Source organism: Perognathus longimembris, chromosome 7, assembly GCF_023159225.1.
Source record: "Perognathus longimembris pacificus isolate PPM17 chromosome 7, ASM2315922v1, whole genome shotgun sequence".
NCBI lineage: Eukaryota > Metazoa > Chordata > Mammalia > Rodentia > Heteromyidae > Perognathus > Perognathus longimembris.
This window is the reverse complement of record NC_063167.1, coordinates 34915914-34933700: the sequence shown is the minus strand read 5'-3', so window position 1 is coordinate 34933700 and position 17787 is coordinate 34915914. Positions and strand designations below refer to the sequence as shown.

Below are 17787 nucleotides of genomic sequence, written 5' to 3'. Positions count from 1 at the left end.
CAGGGAGGCAGGAGGTCCTTTGCCCTCTGAATGCTGAGCCCTCCCAGAAGTTCCTACATACACCTCCTCTGGGAGAGAGAAAGCAAATGGCAATTCTCTGACTCATCACTTAGAAGAGGTGCTCTCTGCATCCCCCCACAGGCTTCTCTGTGTGACAGGAATTGTTACCGGCCATTCTTCTGAAGACTCAGATCCTGCTCAATTCTTTTGGCCTGCAGCAGGCCAAACAGAATAGGGTGCCTGGGTCCACCGCAGGACTGGCTGCCTTTGCTGGAAAAGCCCTCATGTACCCCACCAGGCTCCAATGTCCCTTTGACCATCCCCAATCCTGCCTTCCACACTGAAAACAGACTCCAGAACGAATGATGTAGAGATATTTATTGGATGTTTATGGGACTGGTCCACAGGCATCTCCAGTGGGGTCAGTTACCTCCTCTGGGCTGACTGGAATGGTAGTCACGGTGGCCATGAAGCAGTGCTGGAGGAAGTGCTTAGAGCCCAGGGTCTGCCTCTCCTTGCTTTCCAGCCACCGGTTTGAGGAAGGGTAACTCTGTGTGAGAGAGTTCGTCCTTGGCAACTCCATTGTGATGGCTGTGTTTGTTCCTTGATGATCTGGGGGAACCGCCTCAGGGCCTGAAACACAACATGCTGAGGGGGCTTCCTCCTGTAGACCCCTTTCCTCCAGGACCAGCCCCTATAAACAGTGCATTGTGCGTAGTTGCATCACTCATAAAATGAACTCTTGTTCACAACAGACCACAGCATGCCCTAGGAGCTAGCAGTATTTCCCAGGAATGTATACATTCATAGGGGAGACATGAAGATTTGACTTTCACCACAGCCCCAGGAGACAGGCTCTCTTAAAAACCCATTGTGTGGCCAGGTGCTAGTGGCTCAGGCCTGTAATCCTAACTACTCAGGAGGCTGGGATTTGAGGGTCATGCACCTGATTCAAGGCCAGCTGGGGCAGAAAGGTTATTGACTCTTAGCTCTAATCACACACACACACACACACACACACACACACACACACACACACACACACACACATACACACACACACCCCCAGAAGTAGAGCTGTGGCTCAATTGGTAGAGTGCTAGCCTCGAGCAGAAGCAGATCAGGGTCAGTACCCAGGCCCAGAGTTCAAGCCCCAGCGCCCTCCCTACCCCCCAAGAAAGTAATCTCAAGTGTTTAAGCTGGAATTTCAAGGCTTTGCCTCCACTCCAGAATAAAGCCAAGAGTTTTACCAGGTCCTGCTGATTTCACCTGCTCACCAGATGCCTCCTCCACCCATTTCTGTCTGTCTTCAAGGCTGTAGCCTGATATGAAGATGTCATCATTTTCTGCCCAGACCACTGAAAGAAGTCTACAGTCTATCCTCCATGCTGTAGCCACAAAGATGGTTATCTTTTCCTTCCCTCACATCCTCTCTCTCTCTCTCCCCTCCCCCCTTCCTCTCTTTCTTTTTGGTATTGATTTTTTCCCCCCCAGTCCTGGGGCTTGAACTCAGGGCCTGACACTGTCCCTGGCTTCTTTTTGCTCAAGGCTAGCACTCTACCTCTTGAACCACAGCACCACTTCTGGCTTTTTCTGTATATGTGGTGCTGAGGAATCGAATCCAGGGCTTTATGCATGCTAGGCGAACACTCTATCACTAAGCCACATTCCCAGCCCCCAGTACTACATTTTGAATTCAGATCCTTGCCCTTGGTAGGTAGGTACTCTGCCACTTGAGCCACATCCCCTGACTCTTTGTTTTCATTACTTTTCAACTGGAGTCTTACATTTTTGGCTCAGGCCAGCTCAAACCACATTCCTCCTATTTCTCCTTCCTGCTTATCTGGGATGGCAGACATGGGCCACAGCATCTAGCTCTTGTTGATTGAAAAAAGACTTTCCAACTTTTTCCCCCCAACATTTTTCCTGGGCTGGTCTTGATCCTCCTAATCACTGCCTCCCAAGAAGCTGGGATTACAGGCATCCTCCATTGTACCTAACCTCCAGAGAGACCTTTTTAAGGTTTGATGAATCCATATATTATGCTTTCTTAAAAGCCTCCAGTGGCTTCACATTACCTATGATCCTTGAGGTGACATCAAGGCTCTTCAGGAACTGGTCCAATTCTCTCCTGTAGCTTCATTACTACCACTCTTTTGTCAAGAACTCAATGAAAGACTTGCATCTGACCTCTAGGCTCATTCTATGTGTTCAAAGATGGAATATGAAGAATTGACCCCCACCCAGTTTTCCCAGGCCCATACAGGCACCAGATAAAACCTCAGGTATGTGTGAGCCTGCTTTGATATGCAGGCAGGACAATTCACCTAGGCCCAGCTGTAAAAAGTCCATTGTGGGCCCAAGGAAAAGCCACCAACTTCCTAGGCCTAGTAGTGCTTTCATTAGACTCTGCCTCCTTGCTCAGACTCCATATAAGTCTGGTCCCAAATTCACCCCCTCGCACAACCTCCAAACCCTACAAACCCAAGGGAAGGTTTGTGCCCCTCACTGTTCCTCAATAAACAGTCCTCGCCTGTTGATGATCAAGTCCGACCTGTTCCTATTCCTTTTCTGTTCCTCTCCATTTTCCCAACACTTTGCCACACCAGGGTTTTCATGAATCCTTAAGTGGGTCTTTTCCATCAAGTTGCTGAGCCTTTTCTTGTACTGTTTCTTCTTCCTAGAAAACTATTTTATACCTTCTCTGCCCAGCAAACTCCTATGCTTTAAGACATAGGATCTCTATCCAGGAAAAATGGTGCCTTGGAAACCAAGGGGAAGAGTCTCATTCAAGGAGGATGAAGAGCTGGAGTTGGCTACTCAACAACCATCCCCCACTACTCCATTTAGATAGCTCATTTGGGTGGGATTGGCCCTATCCCAGCTCTAGGAGTGGGCTCAAAGGATCCAAACCAATAGTTATCCCGTTTCTTTACTACATGAATGGGCAATCAATGCAGAGCATTGACCTTAGGTGGTCCAATCAAGTAGGGCTCACTCCATTTGCTCTTTTTCTTTTTCACTGAAGGAAGGAATGGCACCCTCTGATGCCTTCTGCTTGATGGGAACCAAAAGCCTGTAGTCCCAGGGACTGTGGTAGCCAATTCGCAACCAGAAGAAAAATCAGCAGTGGAGGAAGCCAGCCCGAGACAGAGGGCAGAGCTGAGAGTTTTGAGTACAGCCACAGGCCCAGGACCGTGAACCTTGCACACACCATGCCCACAGCCAATCCTCCTTTTGGACTTCTCACCTTTTATTTTTTTTTTCTACGAACTTTCTATTTTTAAGTAACCTGAAACTCACCAGAAATGATCAAAATAGCACAGAGATGCAGTGTTCCCTTTATCCAGCTGTCCCAACAATAGCATTTATAGAATCCTAAGGAGAACATTTATATAACTAGAAAGACTGATATTGCTAGAAATTGATAAACCCAACTATAGGTCTTATTTATTCTTACCTGCTTCTATATGCCACTATATACTATACTATACTATATGGCACTATATGTATAGATTTCTGTGATCACTGCTACCATAATCAGGATAAAGTACTCATCACTGCTGAGAAACCTGCTCCCACTGGCTATATGTAGTCAGACCTTCCTATTAAATCTCGTGCTTGGTAACCACTACCCTACTCTCTATGACTTCAGTTTTGCTATTTTGGTAGTATAGAAATGGAATTATAAAATACTCAACCATTTGAGATTGGCTTTTTCACTTGACTAAGTAATACTGAGATCCACTCAAGCCATTGCATGTGTTGACTACATTCCTTTTTAGGGCTGTGTAGTATTCCACTGTGTGGTTGTATCTTTGCCCACTGAAAAGACATTTAAATTGTTTCCAGCTTTTGTCTACTAGAAGTAAAGCTGCTATAAACATTTGGTATACATGTTTTTATACAGGTTTTCTTTTCATTTCTCTATAAGAACCCAGGAATATGATTACTGGTTTGTATGATAGAATAGTGGACCCCAAAATAACAGACTGTAATCAGATAGTATCTGTGTATGTTACTATATGATAAGGCTTATTTTTTGTGTGAACCTAATGGTACTCTAATTATGCTGCAGTTCTAACACTATTGAAAAGACTATTCTTTTCCAGTTGAATTGCTTTTGCATCACTGTCAAAATTCTGCAAACTTACCAGGCACTGATGGCTCACACTTGTAATCCAAGCTACTCAGGAGGCTGAGATCTGAGGATCAAAGCCACCTAAACAAAGAAGTTAGAGAGATCCTTACCCAATTAACAAACAAAAAAACAAAGGCCAGAAGTGGAGGCATGGCTCATGGCTCAAGTGGTAATAGAATGCCAGCTTTGAGCAGAAAAAGCCAAGCAAGAGCACATGGCTCTGAATTTAGACCCCAGTACTGGACATATAAACACACACAAAATTCTGCAAGCCAGGCACTGGTGGCTCACACCTGTAATCCTAGCTACTCGGGAGGCTGAGAGCTGAGGACTGTGGTTCAAACCAGCCCAGGCAAGAAAATCTGGGAGATTTTTTTTTTTTTCCAATTAACTACCAAAATGCTGGGGCTCAAAGTTGCTGAGTGCTAATCTTGAGCACAAAAGCTCAGAAATGTTGCCCAGGTCCTGAGTTCAACATGACCAGAAAAAGAAAAGAAAAGAAAAAAGAAAGTACCATGTTTTGAGACTAACTATATACCACGTACACATCATAGTAGATATTATTCTTTACATTTTACAAAGTAAATTGAGGCCCAGGGGATAGAGACTTGATTAAGACCACATAATGAGAACAGGAAGACCAAGATTAGAAAAAGAGGGCGGTGCTTTCTTACCTTTCCCCAGGGACCTGTGGCCAGCTCCCTACCTGGAGACCTCAATCCTGCCCTTGACACTGGCCTTGGTGATCATCCTTGAAGTTAAGGTCTCAGATTTCTTTTTTTCTGCTTAGATTAACTCATGGATGGCACCTGTGAACTTAAGTGTGTGGTTTGCAGTTGTCGCCTGCAAGTACAGTTAATTGAAAAGCAGTGGGATCAGGGATGATGGAGCACTCTCTGAAAAGTGAGATGGGTAACAGAAGTCACTCCTCGGAGAAAGAGAAAGGCCCATTGGCCTGCAAGGCAAAGGCTTGACCGCTAACTGGCCTGGTGACCATAGGCATAGTACTCTCCCTCTGTGGGCTCCACCTTTCCCATCTGCACAGTGAGAGCCACCAGACTTGATTTAGAGGAGCCCTATGAGTGACAGTGGTCAATTAATGAGATTTTCAAGGTATTAACTTTTTCAAGAGGAGAATGACAGATAAAACCTTAAATGCCTTTAAATGTTTTCCTGATTTGCTTTGTCCCATTAAATGTACCTAGGTTGGAACATCATCTCTATAGTCACCTCGCTTAGCTCACCTGCAAAATATTTTGTTTTGTTTTGTTTTTGTTGGTAGTTGGGCTTGAACTCTGGGCCTTGGCACTCTTCAGCTCAAGGCTAGCGCTCTACCACTTGAGCCACAGCACCACTTCCTAAAATATTTTGATAATAACCACCTGCCAGAGTAGTTGATCAGGTTACACATGCCCAATGCTTAGCAAAACAGTATGGACTCACCTTTCTGATATAGCTAGTTCCTCAGAGTCCTAGAGTAAGGAAGTTACCGGGGTTAGAGATGAAGCTTAGAGGTTGAGGTGTGATGTGGAGATGTGGCTCATGTAGTAGTGCCAGCTTTGAGCAGAAAAAGCCAAGCAAGAGCACAAAGCTCTGAGTTCATGCCTCAGTACAGCATACACACACACACACACACACACACACACACACACACACACACACACACACTTGTGCCCTGCATGTTCAGGGCTCTGATTTTGATCCTCGGCACTGCAGGAAAAAGCAAAGGAAAAGAAAAGAAAGTCACAGTGTCTTTTGCATTTCAAGTATGAGGAGCTACAGATGAAGAGGGGTCTAAGGGGACAGAGTTTGGGTTGGCAGAGGAGCCTATGTGCGAACTGCTTCTCCATTTCTACTATGCCATGGAGACTTCTTCCACCCTTCTTAGCTCCCCTTCTTAGAGATAAGGACCCGAAGTACAGCACAATGATCATAAGCTCTAAAATTTGAGAGATCTGAGCAGTCATCCCAGCAGCACAAATTCATTGTTTGTAGACACTCAATTCATTTCCCCTGCTGTGAAGTGGGCTGAATCATCTCCCTACATGTCCTACTAAAGGACAGGGCAGAAGACAGAATTGTTTAAGTCTATAAAGGGTAAAGCTCTGAGGAATATAAACCAGTGGGCCTATAAACTGTCTCAGATGGAAAGAGGAGTCAAGGCTCCTGGGCTGAGGCTTTGGGTGCAGAGGACAGAAGCCAACACAACAGAGAAGGAGGAACAAGACTTGAGATTGAGCAAAGCTATCACATGGTAAAGGTCAGAAAATGAACATTCCATCTTCAAAGTAAGCCAAAAAATGGTGTCCCAATCATTGTAATAGCCAGATTGCCATTGAAGAAGGGCATACCTTTTTTAAAACAATTTTACTGGCAAAAACGTAGAAATGGATCATATTAATAGTGAGAAAAGTGGGGTAGAACATAATGTTAGGGACATGATGTCCCACACAGCTGGTGTCTGAGCATTGAGAAGCTGGAGGGTGGTTCATCCACAGAGCCAAGACTGAACTGTGTGCCCACATAGCCAGAAAGGCATGAGGGGAGGCACAGCACAAGGTTAGAGAATCCATAGTTCTGGCTTTGCATGATGGAAAGAATGGGGCTTTGGCAGCCAGGACACAATGCTTGATTCCAGTTCCACCATTGACAAGCTGCGATCCATTGGGGAAAACATGTGACCTCTTTGAGACCTGTTTTTCACATCTGAACAATGGCGGATCAGTGACATCCTTCTCTCCAAGGGAAATGGAAATGGTTCTATGGTTATAGGAAGATTAGATGAGATGGTGCATGTAGTTTCAAATGGTGCTTAGTACATACAGAGAGCTCCTTCTTGTGGCAAAAGGGATAAGGAGAGGAAGAAGGCAGAGGTAAAGTGGCTCTATCACTCACTAGCCTCGGTTTCCAGCCTCAGTTTCCCCATCTTTTTTTTTTAACTTTACCTTACCCATCTTTAAAGTGGGAATAGTACTAGTATCTCTACACTGTTCAGTTACTGTTAGAGTTGGTTCATTCCTTTAACTACTGTAGCATATTTTAGCATTATGAGAACCACAGTTTATATATCCATCTTTCTACTGATGAACCCTTCATTTCTTTCCAATATGACCAGCTAGCATGATATCTACTTTACAAGTCTTCTGCCTTACATCCAATTGCTGAGTTACGGGGTCCATGCATTTTAGTTTTAAGTTGGCACTGTAAAATTTCTGCACAAAGCGGCTATACCAATTTACACTCTAACCATCCACATATGATAGTATCCATTTCTACTCCAATTTTCTCATTATTAATATGATCCATTTCTAGGCTTGTGTCAGTAGAATTGTCTTAAAAGGGAATATTTTTATTTTTTTTTTCAGTTGTGGGGCTTGAACTTGGGGTCTGGATGCTATCTCTGAGGGCTTTTTGGGTTGTTTTGTTTGTTTGTTTGCTTGTTGCTCAATGTTAGCACTCTACCACTTTTGAGCCACAGCACCGCCTCTGGTTTTCTGGGTAATTGGAGATAAGAATCTCACCAATTGGGCTGGGGATATGGCCTAGTGGCAAGAGAGCTTGCCTCGTATACATGAGGCCCTGGGTTCAATTCCCCAGCACCACATATACAGAAAACAGCCAGAAGTGGCGCTGTGGCTCAAGTGGCAAAGTGCTAGCCTTGAGCAAAAGGAAGCCAGGGACAGTGCTCAGGCCCTGAGTCCAAGGCCCAGGACTGGCCAAAAACAACAACAACAACAAAAGAATCTCACCAATTATCCTGCTCAGGCTGGCTTCAAACAACAATTCTCAGATCTTAGCTTCCTGAGTAGCTAGGATTAGAGGCATGAGGCATGAACTCCTGGCAGAAATATCATTCTTAAACTGCATTTTGGTTATTAGGAAGGTTGAGCACCCTTCTATGTATATTGGGCATTTGTGTATGTAGAGTACATTTTTCTGATTTGTCCAACAGTGTACTTACATATTCTAGATATCAATTCTGTTTTATTTTAAATGCAGTCAATTCTCATTATTCACATTAGTTATGTTCTGGAAAGTTATCACCAACACCGAATTAACAACTATTAAATCATTGCTCCTAGAGGAAGCATAGTTCCTGTGTATTTCTGGTTATAATACTTTTGTCTGTTAGTCAATACATAACCTTGCTTTTGTGTATTGATGTTCAAAGATACCTTATTTAGTATATACAACTAATTTGTTAAAATTGAAGTCATAGCCAACAGCACTGAACAATAGACATAGTTTTCCCTCAAGATACAAGCCTTCTTATGCTAGATAGATATCACTTCAACACTATGCTTATAGGATATACCTTATTCTTATTGTTGTTGTTATTTGCAGTGTTGGGGATCAAGCCCAGAACCTTGTGCTTGCTAGGCAATTGCTCTAACCCTGAGTTACATCCACTGCCCTCAATGAGGTTATTTTAAACAGTGAAACTGCCAACAAAAATCACACAAAAAATTTTTTTTGCCAGTCCTGGGGCTCGAACTCAGGGTCTGAGCACTGTCCCTGGCTGCTTTTTTTTTGCTCAAGGCTAGCACTCTACCACTTGAGCCACAGCGCCACTTCTGGCTCTTTTCTATATATGTGGTGCTGAGGAATCGAACCCAGGGCTTTATGTATGTGAGGCAAGCACTCTACCACTAGGCCATATTCCTAGCCCAGGAAAAAAATATTTTTTAACTCGGTGTTATTTTGTTAGTTTTTTGGTGAGTTGTGGGGCTTGAACTCGGGGCCTGGGCGCTGTCCCTGAGCTCTTTCACTCAAGGCTAACGTTCTACCTCTTGAGCCACAGCTCCAGTACTGTGTTTTTTGTTGTTGTTGTTGTTTTTTGTTTTTAAAACTGACATTGAACAGACTGCAAATAGGAACTTGTTTTTCGGTTTAGAGCTGGAACAAGAAAGCAGAATGTCACCAGGGTCAATATTACTTGGAAAGTGTGTACCTCACAGTTTTTGTCCCTCTGCACTGCCCACATCTGCAAATAACCTCAGCAGTGCCTCAAATATTGATTTAGAGGTTACATTTTAGCAAGCAGATAAGCTTGCAAATACAGGATCAGAGAATAAGATCAATTGTGTGCTATTGTTGGTAGATACTTACATGTCTACATTATATATTTTTCTTCCTAGGCCATGTTTGTTAATTTCATGTATGGAATCGTCTGTATAATTTGTATTTGATTTAATTTGATTGGCCTAAATTTACCAATATGTTCCTTACATTCTGATTTCTTTTCCTATTCCCCTGCCAATGCTTCCTGGGAATTTCTCACTCCACAGAGAACCATTGGAATCCTCCAACTTCTGGGTCGTTAACTGGAAATAAGAGTCTCATGGGACCTTCCTTCAGGGGCTGGCTTCCAACCTTGATCTTCAGACCTCAGCCTCCCAAGATAGATGCTAGGATAGAGGTATGAGTCACCAGTGCCCAGCTAGAAATTTTATCTTTTACAAATAATGACTCTGGCCTTGTCTTCCTCTAAAACTTGACTACCACCCACCTTGCCATTCTCCTTCCCTGATATTTGCTCAGCTTGACTCCCTCCCACTTCCCAGCTGTATTTCCTGTGGTGCAGGTTGTAACTCTGTGATTTTGGCTTTTAGAGGCTCTAGATGATCTCTGCTTATGAGAGGATAGGTAGTGAAAACAATGGATTATATAAAAAAAAAAAATCCTGTAGTTTCTGAATCACTTTGAGTTTGGGGAGCAGCAAACTTGTCATAGTAATGTCTGTTTTGTTTGGGATAATATTAAAATCTGTTTGTATTCCCTATGGCTTGAATTAGAACATCATCTCAGAAAATCTACCACTCGGATTAATCTTCATGTAACAAAGTGTTGACTACATTAAGGGACTCAGATAAACTCTGGGCCTGATACCTCCTGATAAATGTGCTGCTGCTTCTGCATCTTCCAGGAACAGTCAGGAAGCAAATGTTCCCAACACCATTTCTAATTAGCTCCCTTCCGGAAAGGTGCTAGCCTGCTCAGTATAAAGAAGTCATGTGGCCTCATTCTTACCTGTCATCTGTAAGCTTAAGCCCGGGTCCAACTTTGTGTGGGGCTTTGAGCTGATGAACAAGTAACAAAGCACACAGGCAGTCACGACGAAGGCAAGGAGAACCATCGCTGCTATGGAGAGGCCCACCAGAGCGCCAACACTGGGGAGAGAAGACCACATGGGAGCTGAGTGTTAGGGGGTGGGGACGGGAGGTAGCCCGTTAGAGAATGGTGGTAGGAATCAAGCCTGACTTCTTTTGTTCTGTCCCAACTTGTCTTAAGCTTTTTGTTCCTAAGTATGAGAAGAAATACCAACGACATGCCAAGTACTAACTACATATACAATGTGACAGTGCTTAGTCAGTGCCTCTTGGAGCTAGCATTCAGGATGTGTTTCCTTCCTTCTTGCTTTCTCTTCCAGCTTTCCTCAGCCTCTCTCCCCAGAAGACTGGAGTTTTGTTTGTTTGTTTTATTTTGTTTTTGGTGCTAGTCTTGGGGCTTGAACTCAGGGCCTAGGACCTATCCCTGAGATTTTGTTTTCAAGGGTAGTGCATTCTATCACTTGGGCCATATCTCCACTTCTGTTTTTTGGGTATTTAATTGGAGATATGAGTTCCACAGACTTTCCTGCTTGAGCTGAACAGTGATCACAGTCTCTTGGGTGGCTAGGGTTATAGACATGAGTCACCACAGCCTGGCTGGAGATGGCTTTAAAGCCTTCCTGACTTTACTTCCCCCCAAATCAAGAGATATAGATGGGGGGGGGAGGGAAGGTGGGAGAAAAATGAAGGAAGGGGTAACAAGTATGACAAAAAATATACTCCCTACCTTACATATGTAACTGTAACCTCTCCATACATCACCTTGACAATAAAATTAAATTTTTAAAAAAGATACAGAATGCCTTGGTTTAAAACACACACACACACACACACACACACACACACACACACACACCAGCTGTCTTTTGAGCCTGAAAGTAAATTCTGACCCAATGCAAGGTCATTCTGACCATACCCAGGGTCAACTCCTCTTCATGCTGTAACCTCACAGTCTCTACCCTAAGGCAGGAAGCCTTGGCTACCTGGTATGATGAAAAGGTTTGCTTTTTCCTTCTACCACCTAACACAGCACTTTTTTTTTTTTTTTTTTTTTTGCCAGTCCTGGAGCTTGAACTCAGGGTCTGAGCACCGTCCCTGGCTTCTTTTTGCTCAAGGCTAGCACTCTGCCACTTGAGCCACAGCCCTACTCTGGCTTTTTCTATATATGTGGTACTGAGGAATCGAACCCAGGGCTTCTTGTATGCAAGGCAAGCACTCTATGACTAGGCTATAATCCCAGCCCCTGACACAACACCAGATATGTGGGGTTTCCCCCATCACATACAACAGACAATTCTCTAGTTGATACCAGCTGGGTATATTATTATTTAACTCAGGCTTTGGACTCAGACTAACCTAGGTTCAGACCCAGCTTGGAAACTGACTCACTGTGAGATCTTGAAGTTAGTTAACCTTTTCAGTTTCAGAAAAAAAGAAAGTGATCAAAACACAGGCAGTAGTGAGAATGTATGATATTGAAATATATTCTTGGCTCATAGTAGGTGTTCAGCATATTCCTTATGTAACTCCTGAAGGTGGAGTCAGGCCATGTTTAATCAGCTTGTCTTTGTCTGACACATGTTAAGCAGTTGGGAAACACTGTTGAATCTCTACTGTGTCAGGTATTGTATCCTCTGATAGGAAGGGATGGGTAGGAACCAGGCTTTGTTTATGCATTCCTGCCTTCTCCTCCTACTCTAGAATTCTTGTTTACGCTCTGCTTTAACTCTAGTACCAGACTCCTGCTCTTGCCACTTCTTCAAGATCTCCTTCACAGCTGGCTGATGGGTAATTTACACTGAAAGACACTGAGAGCCAGGTACAGTGGCATATGCCTGTAGTCTCAGCTATTTCTTACCTCAGGATGTTCAGGATGGCTTCAGCCTGGGAGTTTAGAGCCACACATACAACATGGTCAGACCCCATCTCTCAAAAGAAATAATACAAAACAAAAAAAGCAAACTCCATCACATGAGCGAGGTGTTTGAAGAGTTGCTGGACATCGCTGCAATGGACTAGTATACAGCCACTAAAACATGGTTTCAAATAATACCTAAGTTATGTATAATGGGTTTTTTTGAGACAAGGTCTTACTATATAGTCCAAAGTAGACTCAAACTCAAGATCCTCTTGCCTTGGCCTCTGAACTGCTAGCATTGCAGAGGTGTGCCATCATGCCAAGCTGATCATGGATAAATTTTTATGAGGTTGTGTTATGTGAAAACAAGACTGTACTAAAGATATTGTTTGGGCTGGGGATATGGCCTAGTGGCAAGAGAGCTTGCCTCGTATACATGAGGCCCTGGGTTCGATTCCCCAGCACCACATATACAGAAAACGGCCAGAAGTGGTGCTGTGGCTCAAGTGGCAGAGTGCTAGCCTTGAGCAAAAAAGGAAGCCAGGGACAGTGCTCAGGCCCTGAGCCCAAGGCCCCGGACTGGCCAAGGAAAAATAAATAAATAAATAAATAAATAAAGATATTGTTTAATCACAACTTAACAAAGTAAGTGTAAATATATACATATCGCTATATATGTGAGATGGGATGGAAATATGCCAAACTACTAACAAGCTGTCTCTGGGTGTAGTTCAGGCTGTGAATGTCCTGTCTATGTCTCCTTGGGTCTTAGCAATGTGGAATCTTCTGGCCATCTGGATCTCTGCTTGAGGACTTTCTTGGACCCAGAAAAAGTTCTGCCTGTACACAGAGCAGGTAGAAGTACAGGATAATATCTTCCTTTCTCTAACAGCCCATGACTAAAGTAACAAATCAGTGCACTGATTCCTGGCCTTCAGATGGAATAACTCAGTCCATTCTACATTGGCTGGCAGAGTTTCCATTCTGATTATGTTGTTGTAATTGGCTTGGTAAAACACCATCGCTGTCTTCTTCCTTTCCTGTCTCCCTTTCCCACCGCCCCACCAATGTTTTCTGGACTATCATTTTCCATATAAAAATATTTGCCATCAGATCTGTATCTTAGCCTTCTGGAGGAACCCAAACTAAGACATTGACTTTCCATAATTTCTTTTTTTTTTTGGCCAGTCCTGGGGCTTGGACTGTCCCTGGCTTCTTCTTGCTCAAGGCTAGCACTCTGCCACTTGAGCCACAGCGCCACTTCTGGCCATTTTCTGTATATGTGGTGCTGGGGAACTGAACCCAGGGCCTCAAGTATACGAGGCAAGCACTCTTGCCACTAGGCCATATCCCCAGCCCGACTTTCCATAATTTATTTCCCTTTTTAATTTCATCTGTTCTTTCCACTTGGTACTCTATCTATCTATCTATCTATCTATCTATCTATTGTACTTTTTAGTTCCTGTGAGTACTCCAAACGTCATTTTCTCATTTCAGGTATACTTAATGGTTACAGAGCTGCTGGTAGATCTGTGCTCATGTGGGGATTCCACCTGTTATGACGGGCATCTATGGGTACCTGGATGGAAAAGAGCCTCTAAAAGTAGTTTTTTTGTGGAAAGGGTGAGAGGACTGTGGAATGTGTCCCAGATTGGAGGTCGGTGGAAAAGCAGGCAGTACCTCTGCTTGTGTCTGCCTGGAGAGTGGGGAATCACCTCTGTGTATAGAGCTGGGGACAGAAGGGAAGACTCTAAGGAGGAAATTCTGGTCTTAGTATAAGCTGAACTTTAAATGATCAGAATTGTCCCATGGAAGACACTGCCTCAGGAGGTGGTGAGTTCTCAGTCTCAGGAAAGGTTTGAAAGGACATTTGGCCTTGTAGGAGTTCATTGGCCTGATTCTAAATGGCAAACAAAAACCACTGTGAAGTTTAAAAAGAATCTGAGGAGCAGCTTTGGCACCAGGGAGTTCTAGGTTTGAATCCAGGTTCTGTCACATATAAGCAAGGAAATAATTTTACCCTTTGGGTCTTCATTTATAAAGCTTCCTATCTCACCAGGTCTCCCTAAGGATTAGATACAGTGCCTGACCACCAACTCTGCCCTCCTACAAGGCTGCTGTTTTCCAACTCACATCCTGGTACGAGCAGAACGAGGTGGTTCAGTTGATACGCAAGTAACAGCTGCTCTTCCATGGGGTGTCTTGCTTTTAAAGCCCACTCAAACATTCTTTCTCTCCAAGGAAACAGAGCATACCTGGACAATTTCATGTTTGCAAGAATCACTTTTCATGTAAAAGACCAAATAGAACTCAGAGTAAAATTAAGCTCTCCATGCTTGAAGTGGTAGGGCTCTGTCGGGATCCTAAGGGTGGGAAGGACAAAGGTGTTTCTGGTTCAGAGCTCACTGATCCTCTAGATGCCCTGAGGCCCCTCCCGGTCGTTCCCAGCCCCACCACTGTCAGTGATGTTTATGAACCACTTTATGTTTGAGCTCAGGAGGAAATGTCCCCTCCCCCCAGCCTTTTAACTGCCCTTGGGGTCACAGTGACATGAGATGTGACTTCAGAGATCATTGCACCCAATCCTCTCCTGAAACATTGTCTGAACCTGAGGTACTCCATGGGGAGAGGGTTTCCACAGCAACAGGAGGGATCCTGGACATGTGTAGGGAAGGGGTTCCTCCTGGGTGCTGAGAGGGTTGCTCATCTCTGTGTTTCCCAGGACCAGCAGGGTGCTCCAAAGACACCACTATCGGTGAGTGCTTTGTGAGTGATCTGAGTAGATTAGGTTATAAGAGGGCCAGGCTAAGTTTAGAGAGCCCTAGAACAACACCAGCCCAGGCTTGAGGCCAGATAAGCCTGTGTACTCTTCCCAGCTCTTCCACTTCTCACTAGGGCATGTGCAGATAAGCAACTTAACCTCTTTCAAGTCTTCCCATCCATAAAATAGAGACATAAGCCAAGGCTGTGATTTCTTAAAAGCATCTAATCCTTGTGTGGTCCTGGGTAGTGTTCTCAAAAATCTCAGTCTGCTATGATATTGGTAGATCTTGATAATTCACTTTCATACTCCCAGCTTCACATCCCACCCCCATGAACAAGGAAAGGGAACTCTCTTCTATTGAATGTCTACTATATGCACTGGTCATTTGACATATGCATTATTATACTCCTTACAACAATTCCATGTGATAGGCCCCTATTTTTAAGATGAGAAAAGAGATCGGGAGATGAAATAACATTTCCAACCCATGCAGCTAGTAAGACAGAGATGAGGTTTGGACCAGGTTTTGTTTAGACCCAAAGCCTCCCACTTTCCTTGTACTTCAAGGGGAAGTCCAGATATAAAGCACTCCCACTTTCTCTGTACCACCTTATTTCCACTTCCATACAGTGGGCCTGCAACAAATATTCCATTGTTTTACTTCTGTTCAGGTAGCGTCTCTCTAAATGGACTGGGAGCTCCTCTGGGGCAGAGAATAATTGGTGGTTGTATCCCCAGTGTCTTTCCAAATGCCTGGCATAAAACAAAGACTGTAGTAAACCAATGATGATGTGGATGAATGGAAAATGAATTCATATGCTTCCTATGTGCAGGCTCTGATAATGTTGCCGAACCTCCTTTAGAATTACAGGTGGAACATCCCAGAAAAAAAGTAATGTTTGTAACTGTCAGTGCCTTATACCTTAGTTGCAGTAGCATAAAAGAGCTGCCTTGGTCAGAATTCAAGCCAATGACTGGTCATTCTCCCCACTGCCAGGCCATTATGCCAACATGTCAAGATGAACTAGAGGCAGTCCTGACCTCCAGGTCTTCTGTCTTAGCTTGAGAACAGGGTACCACTAGATTACTTACCACAGGGCTGGGCACACACTAGCGGTCACTAAAACAATGACTGAATGAGGAAGTGAAGGAAAGGGCTGGGCTGGGGTGCAGCACCAAGTGAGGGATGCAGGTTTGAGGCTGAGGTTTGGTTGCAGGGCTAGACCCTATGTGAAATCAGAATGTGGGTGAAGGACTGAGGTGGGGTGGCAGGCAGGCTTTAGGAAAGGAGGTTGAGGTGAGTGAAGCAGAAAGACTGTGCTCAGTACTGAGGACCGGGAGAAACCAAGGGTGAAGTGGTTGTGGCCATCAGGAAGGGGGTTCGGGTGGGTGGCTGGATGAGGACTGGGATCCGGTGAATGCCTGAGGGGCGAAGTTTGCTGTGAGTGGATTTAAGTGAAAGTGGAGGTGGAACGGATTTTGGAATGGGGACAGAGTGAGGGTGGGGAGCAGCCTGGGGTGGGTTTCAAGCATGGTTCTAAACCATGGTTGGGGGTTAGGGTTGACAGAACAGAGCTAGAGGAGGTGGGGCTGGCGAAGGGGAGAAGAGAGGGGTGGCCTGGGCTGGGGGCCCGGGGCGGGGGAGGGGGCGGCTAAGGCTGGTAAGGGCGGGGTTCAAGGTGGGGTTGGGGCCCCGGGCCGGTACCTGAGCCACCACATGTAGCTGTGCTCGTAGGGAAAGAAGCTGTGCGGGTCGTCGCAGCAGTACTTGTGGTCGCGGAAGCCACAGCAGAAGACGGCGGCCGCCTCGCCCCCGGGCGGCGGGCAGCTGAAGCCGCGCACCACCTCCTGCTCGGCGCTCACGTAGCTCGTGCAGGCGCCGCTCATCGCGCGCCCCGCGGGCACGCCGGACGGACGGGCCGACCGACGGAGGGACGGACAGACGGACGGGCGGACGGCGGGCGATCGAGGGACTGTCGGAGACACACACACACACACCCCAGCTCAGCCTGGGGAAGACGGAGACCGAGGGATGGCGAGGCAGAGACGGACACCGCCGCCGGGTGGGACCCCGTGGGCGCCAGGAGGAGGAGGAGCGCGAGGTGCGAGGCGCGGGGCGGGGGGAGCCCCGGCGGGAGCTCAGCGTGGGGGTGGGGGTGGGGGGGCGCCTGCTGGGCTGGGCACTGCTCCCGCTCCCACGTGTGCGCCGGGGGCACGCGCGGCCCGGCTGGCACGGCTGGCATTCGAGGCTCACCTGCGCCAGGCGCCTTCCAGCTGCCGTGCCGGGGACCACAGGGGGCCGGGCCCGCGACCCCACCGCCGCCGCGGGCTGAGGAGCGCAGGACTGGATGTCGCCGTCTCCACCGCCCAGAGGAGCAAGGATTCGCAGACCCAGCACAAGTTATTCCCCTGGTCCCTGAACCCCTGAGACTCTAACCCCGGTCTGTGCAGCTGTGAACCCCAACGTACAGCTATCGCAGCAATCCCCCTTTTCTCCCAGTGGGCTTTTTTTTTTTTTAATGTCCCCGTTTTCCTGATTTCTAACCTGTCGCTTCCTTTCTCCTGCTTTTTAAATTTTTTAAATTGGTATTATTAAGATGAGGTACAGAAAGGTTACAGTTACATAGGTCAGGTAATGAGTACATTTCTTTTCGGATAATGTCACCCTTTCCCTGGCTCTCTCCCAGTTTTTCCCTCCCAACCCCACCCACAAGGTGTATAGTTAGTTCATTTTCAACATAATGTCTAGTGACTACCATTGCTGCATCTGTTCACTCTTTGTCCCTCCATTTCCACTCAAAAGACAGATAAATGAACAAACAACAAAAAGAAAACGAAAACAAAAACAAAGAAAAACTCTCTTGTTTCCGTTTCTTGGAGTTCATTTGGATAAATCTTATTTTGTATGATCAAA

General features: G+C 45.5%; 1 protein-coding gene across 1 annotated transcript; it reads right to left on the bottom strand.

The window, feature by feature from the left end:
• Nucleotides 1–388: 388 nt before the first annotated feature.
• On the bottom strand, nucleotides 389–16760 carry Shisal2a (shisa like 2A). Its single transcript, XM_048349916.1, has 3 exons — nucleotides 16579–16760; nucleotides 10172–10311; nucleotides 389–633 (listed from the first exon to the last, which is right to left on the bottom strand). The coding sequence occupies exons 1-3, from the start codon at nucleotides 16758–16760 to the stop codon at nucleotides 389–391; spliced, it is 567 nt and encodes a 188-aa protein (XP_048205873.1).
• Nucleotides 16761–17787: the final 1027 nt, after the last annotated feature.